Source organism: Ahaetulla prasina, chromosome 7 (genome assembly GCF_028640845.1).
Source record: "Ahaetulla prasina isolate Xishuangbanna chromosome 7, ASM2864084v1, whole genome shotgun sequence".
Taxonomy (NCBI): Eukaryota; Metazoa; Chordata; class Lepidosauria; order Squamata; family Colubridae; genus Ahaetulla; species Ahaetulla prasina.
The window spans coordinates 67,589,593-67,599,217 of NC_080545.1; the positions used below are offsets into that span (position 1 = coordinate 67,589,593).

Below are 9,625 nucleotides of genomic sequence, written 5' to 3' on the forward strand. Positions count from 1 at the left end.
TCACATGGACAGCGATCCAGTAGAAGATCAGCCTCCCTATTGTGGCCAGAGGATGCAGCAGCATCTTGTACAGTTTTACAAAAAAAGAATATATCAAGAAACAAAGTACCAAGAGCTGGGTTTGGGGAAGCCGTAAGGTCTGTTCTGCTCTCTGAGTCATAATTTGCTTTCCCAATGGCTGGTAAACTGCACATCCTTTATTGCCCAACATGTTGTTAAATTGGGCACCTGATATGTAAGGCCACACTTACTCCAGCACAAATGTCTTCCCTTCCCTTTGCATCTGTTTTAAGATTCCTTCTACGTAACTAGATATCTCACCAACAAGCTATTACATCAGAATGAGAGCCAAATATGGGCATACTGAAGTAGGCTTGCCAGGTTGAATTCCAGGCATTTTATGACATCAGTCTTAAAAATAAGTTGAACACAATTCAGATGCGTGGTTTTTCTTCACCTCTGTAAAGGGGGAAGATATAGGTGGCTAGGAATTTGAGAATTAAGAAGATACAAGGAACAATGGGGACTTTAAAACTTTATTCTAGTAGGAAGTTAAAATGAACTCTAGGTTATGTGATAGTTGGACAGAATATTGACAGGAAGTATTTAATTTTGATTTTTTAATAAATTTGTTATTTCAATTTATGTGGTTACCCATCTCAAAGTCATGTTCCTGGGAAACTATTAATGTAAAAGAAACTATAAAATCATACAAAACAGGGAGAAAAAAACCCCACATCTAGAAACATCAGCTGAGGTAAAAACAGACCCAATAATCACAGGTCAGCATAAGAACCAGGAGCATTCCTCTTTTGCCAGACCTAGTGGGACAGGTAAACATAATCAGAAAGTTGTGATCCCTCAGTTTTCCTCATTCACCCTTTTTCACCTCAACGGTATCTTCATTTTCCTGTCTTGTTCCCCGTGAATATTTGTGCCTAGTTCTTCAGGAAATCTTGGATTGTTTCCAAATTTTAAAAATTTACTAGCTTAAAAAATGATATGATAAATTACATTCATCATGTCCCACTGTGTATGTGAGTGTGTGTACATATGGAACTGCCTTAAATAAACTTGACCTCGTTTGCTATTTAGTTATGGAAGTTACCAAGAGAAGTTGATGCTAATTTTCATTGATATTCTTTTTTTAACATATTACAGACCACATACAATCCATGTAGTTTTCCTGTTGGAAGAAATATCCATCTGGGTTCAGTTCCAAGTGGAGATAAAGACACTGGAAACATGAAGACTGCTTGGAAAGATGGTTTAATGGTGGTCAGGATCACATGGCTTGAGTTCCTGAACAGAAAAAGGGCGAAATGCTGAGCGCGCCCTGGCTTTATGCTTTCTCTGAGCTTTGAACTTCCTGGGGCACAGGATTGGTTGTCAGACTCCCAGGGGGTGGGGGTCTTAGCTAGCCTTGCTGTCTGATGTAATTTTCCCAAGTGCCATGTGGTGAGTTTCTGTTGCTAGATGGGTCCTATTGTGTTGCAGATGATGGTCCCATTGACAAAGGTGGGGGGGAGGCAGGGAGCTGCTTTGTCCTTAAGAACATGTTTCTCCATTTCTCATCCAGGGAACTATATCCTGCCTTTTTAATATTTTCTAAAATATTTCATTCTTCTAGGCGGGGGCTGGGTGCTAACTTCCTACATTCCTATCCATTACATATTCTATATCTCTATGGAACATCCTGCTATAAAACTGACATTTTGTTTTTAAAAAGCATGCTTCACACAGATTTTGGTGAGTGCGCCTCAGCAGTTTATAAAGCTTAGATATTTAGATTTTAAAAATTGTTTAAGTTTACAGAGTTGTAGACTCTTAGCTTAATGAAAGCAAGGCCAGAAGTTGTATATCTTTGAATACTAAAATGCTGGTAACGTAGAAGGCCGTCAAAGAGGGCCTTCCAAATAAGTCTGAGGTTACAAGTTTGGGTTGGATCTTGGAACTAGATCAGGAGTAGACATTTTCCCAAGGAACCACATGAGAAACTGGAACTCTCTTGGAGGGCCACTACTGCCACCAGCCCCTCCCAGAGCACGATTAAGACCAAGACATAATTTTCGAAGAGCTTCATTCCGAAGGTACGTTCATTCACAAGCAATTCCACGTCCGCGTTAATACGAATTACATCCCTAATCGGTCCTTCGCTATGCAAGCCCGTTTTCTGCTTTATTGAAGCTCTATCAGCAGCCGTAGTCCCGCCCCACCAGCAATGGCATCACTTCCTTGTACCCTCCTCGTGAATTCCCTCGGCTGACTTGAAAGGCGCATGCGTAAAAGTCCAGAAAGGCGTTTCGCCGTACCTCTCCGCGAAAAGTAGATAAATAGCGCATGCGCGGCCTTTGTCTTCCCTTCTGCGTCGGCTCGGAGAGAAAATGGTAGGTGATCGAGCGGGGCCTGCGATATGTAATCTGCTGCCATCGCTTCGAGGGTGTCTCGCACGTGTAAAAAGCCAGGTTTTCCTGACTCATATTTGATTAAAGGTACCCGGATAAGTATTTTGGGAGTTCGTATGTCCTCAATAGATGAGAGACCCGGGCCTGTTAAGGTTCTAAGAAATGGCCTACTGTGAAATAGTTACTTCTTTCTCCCTTTAAACGCACAGAATTGAGGATTTAAATTAAGACGTTCTTTTATGGAGGCTGGCTGGATTATTTGAAGAACCTGACCTAGTTATTCAGGAAATAATGCAACAGCAGCTATTCAAATTGGGGCTTAGCTTATTTGTCAAGGCCACGTGGAAAGCGAGTCTCAGGACTTTTATAAAGCCTTTGGAATAAGGTGATTCTGTGTTTACTGAATCTCTCCATTAATGGATGGGATTAGTAATTATAGAATAAGGTTTTCTTCCAGTTGTATGAACATTATTTAAACTGCTGCGCCGTGATGGGGTATCATTTGCATGGCCAAAGTCCCAATAAGGTCCCCAGGAGATGTTACTGTCCTTTAGAATGATTAAATAGGTGAAACCCCTTGTAGGATTGTATCTTTTTCCTTCAATAGAATTTTAGCACATGGGCGGGGGGGGGTGTGTGTCTCAATTTTGAATGTGATTATGATTCTTTCTAAAGTTATCCACATGCTCTGTTCATAGGGATGAGAAAAGCAGACTATCAGAAGCGTTTGAATGTGGGTGCAATTCTTGTCCACCAAAAATAAACTTCCAGATTCCCCAAATGCTATTTTAAAAGGGTATAGTTGGTATAGGGGAAAACAGTACCGCCAACTTGGCTTTTTTCTCAAGACATATACTTAATAAGAATTGATAGGAGAAGTGAGTCGTTTGAAGTAAAATGTATAAACTTTCTTTACGGGTTAGTTACATCCTGGGAGCCTAATAATGCTTATGTTGCCTCAAATCTTAAAATTATTTTGGAGGAAGGGTTTTAATGAATTGAATACAACCTACTTTCTTACTCAATGGGGGTTTGTTTTCTGCTTAAAAGGGGTCAATGATTTGAAATAACTTGTTCAAGATACACTTATGAGAAAAACATTTTTTTTCTAGTCGCACCGCAAATTTTCAGCTCCCAGGCATGGCTCTTTGGGCTTCCTGCCACGTAAGCGCAGTTCTCGCCATCGAGGAAAAGTGAAGAGCTTTCCTAAAGATGATGTTAGCCAGCCTATCCATCTCACTGCATTTCTTGGATACAAGGCAGGCATGACCCACATTGTCCGAGAAGTTGATAGAGTTGGGTCCAGTAAGTATTCCTTTACTCTGGGAATTTGGCTGGGGGTGGGTGGGAGTGAAACTGATATTTGCCATTAGTGCTTAAGATGTATATGATTAAGATGTAGCATTAAAACAATTCATCTTTCTGATGGAGACTACAGTTGCTTAACCAGTTGGACTGCAGTTGGGAAGTCTTGACATGTTCTGTCTTTTCTTTCTGATTGTGCAATGGTTTGACTTTTGTATAGGTATAAGAAAACATCTTTTAATCCCTTTGAGTTTCCTATGGTAGTTTTCACTAAGCTGTTGAAGTTAAGATGGGCAGCCTATAAATTTATAAATAAAAAGTAATTTACCATGCAGAACTGAAAGATTAGATTATTTCTGGGTGTCACCTTTTGCATTTTCCATTAATTAGAAGAAAACAAAACTTGGTGCTTTAAGGATGACTTCTGTAACATCTGATTCACAGAGGTGAACAAGAAAGAAGTTGTGGAAGCAGTTACTGTGGTGGAAACCCCGCCTATGGTCATCGTCGGGATTGTTGGCTATGTGCAAACTCCCCGTGGCCTTCGCACCTTCAAGACTGTGTTTGCGGAACACATCAGTGATGAGTGCAAGCGTCGTTTCTACAAGAACTGGTATGATAACTGAATTTTCCTATGTGGGAAAGTACAAAGGTTATAAGATTTGGCTGTATGATACAATTTGGCTGTATGATACTTCTGGCAGGGATTACACAATCTGAGTCTGGGAACTATAGCACCGAAAACTATACTGAAGGGTCTGTTCCTATTGAGATTTAGACATGAAGCATTCATTTTCTGTACTACACATGATGAGTTTCTCGACGGGCGGACATAAGGAATCGCCTTTGGCGTTTATTGCTGATTGTCGAGTATACTGAGTGTAGTTTCCATCATCAGAATGATTTCAAGGTGGTATAGTTTAAGAATTTCTGACATTCTGATTTCTTCCATATGATATAATTGGCAAATGAGTGATGATTCAGGAAATTATTTTCACTAGTGCATTTGGAGTCTTGCATATGAAGTGCAACTCCCACTTATACATGTAATGACGTTCATGTTAAAGTGAACCTGACATGTAATGTAAGACAATATTATTTTTGTACATATTAATGTTCTTTGGCATTTGTGGCAGCTCCGCTCAGCATTGGCAGGTTAGCCACTGTCTGATGAGCTCCAGGCTCCGCTTGCCAGTGGAAAAGACTCCTTAGAAGCTGGCAATGAGCCTATTCAACCCCCTGGTGGTTCCTTCCACTCAGCCACCTCCCTGGGTGGGCTGATGAAGGACTGTGCCAATCCCCCTCTGCTCTGCTCCTTGAAGGCATAAGTCCAAGAAGAAGGCCTTTACCAAGTACTGCAAGAAGTGGCAGGATGAGGAAGGCAAGAAACAGCTGGAGAAAGACTTCAACAGCATGAAGAAGTATTGCCAGGTCATCAGGGTTATTGCCCACACTCAGGTGAGTACTTACCTGTTTTCCTTCCACACATGGATTTACAGACACTGAAGTCTTATCCAAGGAATTGCTATTGTTATCACTACTATTAAATTGTAAGCTGCTTGCCCGTTACTTGTCCCAGCTTCTGCCAACCTAGCAGTTTGAAAGCACGTAAAAATGCAAGTAGAAAATAGGGACCACCTTTGGTGGGAAGGTAACAGCGTTCCGTGCGCCTTTGGCTTTTAGTCATGCCAGCCACATGACCACGGAGACCTCTTCGGACAGCGCTGGCTCTTCGGCTTTGAAATGAAGATGAGCCCCCTAGAGTCGGGAACGACTAGCACATATGTGCGAGGGGAACCTTTACCTTTAAGTTGCTTAACTTCTAATATTACTAAACACCCATGTGTTCTATATGAACTAAATTGTCCAATTGGACATTTCATTGTAAAATATTATTTGACTTCCCTGAAGGATTTCCATTTTATTGAGTATTTCGCATGATCTGTTTTCATTCTTCTGCCTGTTATTCATCTGGGTCTCGCTTATAAACAAACACTTATTGATTTTGACAAGGAAAAGTAGTTGGTGCTTTTTTATTTTTGCTTTTTAGCACACTTTCTTGAGTGTGGCCTATTCTGAGAACAAACACTCTTCATTTTTGGATGATTTCATTGAAGATGTTACATCTGATGGAAGGAAAAATTCACAGGTGAATAAAAAATGAAGCATCTTGTACAAACTATAATACTGCTTCTGTTGGTCCATCAGATGCGCATGCTTCCACTCCGGCAGAAGAAATCTCACCTGATGGAGATCCAGGTGAATGGTGGCACCATAGCTGAGAAGGTGGAATGGGCCCGAGGAAAGCTGGAACAGCAGGTGCCTGTGTCCACTGTCTTTGGCCAGGATGAAATGATAGATGTCATTGGAGTCACTAAGGGCAAGGGATATAAAGGTAACAATTGCTTTTAGGTAAACCTATAGTGATGCTGGTTTTTCAAACTTATGTAGGTTCTGGGGTAACTTTTGACTTTATGTTGCCTTGTAACAAGAGCAAAGTGATCTGCACTAAAATACTGCTCAGTGATGAGGACATGGAATATGCACTGGGCACGGTGCCTGAGACCCATGAGGAGTTTATTCCATGCTGCCTTCCTTCTGAGAGCAGCATGATAATGAAGGATGGGTGGTCAGTAAAAGATAACTGCAGAGGCTTCCTGGGTAGTTTAGTTTTATTTGTAGTACTTTCTCCTCAAAGAACTAGTAATTAACAGAGTAAGTTGACAAGTTCTGTGCTCTTCTTAGGTGTCACTAGCCGATGGCATACAAAAAAATTACCCCGCAAAACTCATAGGGGCCTACGGAAAGTAGCTTGCATTGGTGCATGGCATCCTGCTCGTGTGGCCTTCTCTGTGGCTCGTGCTGGTCAGAAGGGGTACCATCACCGTACAGAAATCAATAAAAAGGTAAGTGGGGGTGGTTTAACGTTTTGCAGCCTTGAGTTGGTGCCCACCCAGGTTGAAGCATTATTTCCACAGTCCCTTGGCATTGGCTGTACTTACTGCAGTTAGTATGAATGAGTTCTTACTTCTGCTTTTAAAGCTTCTGTTTAGTTTGGGAGAATACCAGCATATTGAGTGGGTTTGGAATTATACTTTTGAAAGACATAAGACAACTGACTTAAATTAATTGAAGAGTTGCAGTGCAGTGTCACTTGTTGGTATCAAAAAGGACTAAAATATTCATTCTTAAATTGCTGTAGAAGAAATGTAATTATGTGTATGTGTGTAAAATGTTTGGCAAATGTCAAATCGTTGATGGCAATTGACAGAAAAATCCAATGAATGTTAATTAAAAGTCCACAAATGATAACACAACTTTCAACTGCATTTTAGTTTGCAGTTTTCACTCCACATTTGCCGATAGACACACAGAATACTTGGAACAAATAGTAAAGTCTTTTACCCAGATGGGTAACAATAAGTATGTACTGTTCTTCAGAAAGTATTTCTGTATTGGTGAACCTTCTTTGCCATTTTTAATTGTTTAGATCTACAAGATTGGACAAGGTTACCAGATCAAAGATGGCAAGCTAATCAAAAATAATGCTTCAACAGAATATGATCAATCTGATAAGAGCATTAACCCTCTGGTGAGTTGTGTTTAAAAGTTGGAAATTAAGCAAACTTTGAATAGTAAAGATAGGGTAACCATGGTTTAATGGAACAGAATGGTGATCAGTATGGTTAGATCTGCACTATAATAGTTTTTATTATCCCTTTTCCTCAGAATGTGTTTTGGTAGCTTTTGTTTGCTCATTAGTTACTCTGGATTCTTTGCCTTGAAAAAAAGTAATTGAGTTTTTGGTAGAATCTCACTGGGAATAAGGGAAACTGGCTTAAATAGTGGAAACAACTTAAAATATTGCTTCCTTACCACACAGGGTGGATTTGTCCATTATGGTGAAGTTACCAATGATTTCATTATGTTGAAAGGATGTGTTGTTGGGACCAAGAAGAGAGTTCTCACTCTGCGCAAGGTGAGTGTTTCAAAGTGAAGTTCCTCTGCTTCCTTGTCCAGAAAGTAGTCAGATTTTCCAACAAGCATTTACCATCTGCAGAAACACTCCCTAGACAGACAGTAACTGACTTAGTTACATAATCTAATTCTAATCATGTCTGTAAGGAAAAAAAAACGATTTAAGCATGGAAGCACTCCTAGGCTGGTCACTTCTTTTATGTCTGAATTCATTCCTCTTGCGCTAGGATTGAGTGGAGCACTCAAATAGCATCAAGCAATATTACTATACAGTTTGCATGTGTACCATATAATCCAGCTCTTTCTAATGTGGACTCCTGCATATCCAGTAATGTATAGCCAGGAGCTATGCTACCTAGAATTCTGGAATTCTTGTAGCCAAAAATTGGAGAGCTCTTAAGATCTAGAGGGCTGATATGTACAGTGGAAGTTGTAGGTTTGCTGTAACATTAATGGTTAAGTTTTGAATAGGGGCTAATAAGATTTCCAAATTAACTGTTAATCAGGTTTTTTTTCCTAATCCTTTCCACTTTCCTGTGTAGTCCTTGCTTGTGCAGACCAAACGTAGGGCCCTGGAGAAGATTGTCCTGAAGTTTATTGATACCACTTCCAAATTTGGCCATGGCCGTTTCCAGACAGCAGAAGAGAAGAAAGCTTTCATGGTAAGAGTTATTTCCTTTCTTTCAACTTGTTACCTCAAGTAATGTTTTTGCTTTGTGTAGAGAAGTAGAGTAACTGTTGAGGGTCTGGACAATAATCAAGGCTTATGTAAAATTTACAGCCTAGAAGAGTTGGGACTTCAAAATTTACCATTGATAAAGATATAATATAAATTGGAAGTTATAATGTTGTTCTAGTGAATGTTATCTGGAATAGATGCCCATATGGCTTTATGATAGTTCATAACGTGACAAGAGGAAGGAAGTGGTTCTATACCTGAAAACTCTATACAGTTATTTTGATTTAGGTTTTCCGTTTTTGGATTTGCAAGCCATTATGGGGTAGACAATGTTGCTTTCTTATTTGTTGGCTACTTTTTCTTCGAACTTTTCCTATAGTTTTCATAGTATAAGAATTGAGAACTGTACATACCGTTTGCATTTCCATTCTCGTATTAAGATTCTCTGCTATGTGCAAAATTAAAATAGTTACATTTTTAAGAATTTGCCTCTAAAACTAACACAGATTTATATAGAGGAACCTGCACAAGTTTGAGATCTTAAATGGGAGTTGATTTGGTCCAATTCCCAAAGCAAATTTATTCTCTTCGCCTTCCTTGGCAAGTTTAATAAATTTACACTTCCAGTATTTTAACTATTGGAGGTGTACAGGTGTTAAACTTGCTATGTAAATATAGTTGCTGAAGTTGTTTTTATAGGACTCCATCTAGCATATTTAAAAATTTCCAAAGCCAACATACACATAGATGTAGTTCACTAACCACATGACTAAATTTCAGACAGTACTACATCAGGTGTCCAGTAGGTGGCAACATGCTCTCAGTAATTGTTCAATGGAGTATTTTTTGTGTCTTTCCAAAAAGGAAAAACCCCACCTAAAATATCCTTACTGGTATTTACTATGTAAATTGAGGGTTTTTTTTCTCTTTTCAGGGACCACTCAAGAAAGACCGTATTGCCAAAGAGGAGACTGCTTAATATACTGGCAATTGTGATTTTCACCTGTAGTTCATAATAATAAAACTACAAATAAAGTCTTTATTTTGCCTTGTTCTTATAGAATTGTTGCGGTTTATCAGTGTTAGATTAGGCTTTAATAGCAGATTGATTAATAGCAGTAAGTATTGATCTATATGTTAAGTAGTTGTACTGTCAAGGAAAAAATAAAGTAGTTGATGCCTGATTTCTGGAAGCCATTGAGCTAAATTAATCGAAATTTATTTGGCTTTCCAGTGTTTAGGAAAGACTTCTATACTC

The 9,625-nt window shown here is 39.4% G+C and overlaps 1 protein-coding gene and 2 non-coding genes across 4 annotated transcripts; all 3 read left to right on the forward strand.

The window, feature by feature from the left end:
* The first annotated feature begins 2,266 nt into the window (after positions 1-2,266).
* Positions 2,267-9,407, forward strand: RPL3 (ribosomal protein L3). 2 transcript variants are annotated; one of them, XM_058191005.1, is made up of 10 exons: positions 2,267-2,387; positions 3,518-3,710; positions 4,155-4,323; positions 5,033-5,168; positions 5,919-6,105; positions 6,456-6,616; positions 7,201-7,302; positions 7,594-7,689; positions 8,231-8,350; positions 9,302-9,407. In XM_058191005.1, exons 1-10 carry the CDS (start codon positions 2,385-2,387, stop codon positions 9,344-9,346), a joined length of 1,212 nt encoding a protein of 403 aa, XP_058046988.1. In that variant the 5' UTR covers positions 2,267-2,384; the 3' UTR covers positions 9,347-9,407. The 2 variants fall into 2 exon arrangements, with proteins under 2 accessions (XP_058046988.1, XP_058046989.1); XM_058191006.1 differs by having other exon boundaries at positions 2,354-2,492.
* LOC131202733 (small nucleolar RNA U82P) lies at positions 4,985-5,032 on the forward strand. The gene has a single exon (XR_009156214.1). It is a non-coding gene; the product is annotated as a small nucleolar RNA U82P (small nucleolar RNA).
* Positions 6,226-6,319, forward strand: LOC131202732 (small nucleolar RNA U83B). The gene has a single exon (XR_009156213.1). It is a non-coding gene; the product is annotated as a small nucleolar RNA U83B (small nucleolar RNA).
* Positions 9,408-9,625: the final 218 nt, after the last annotated feature.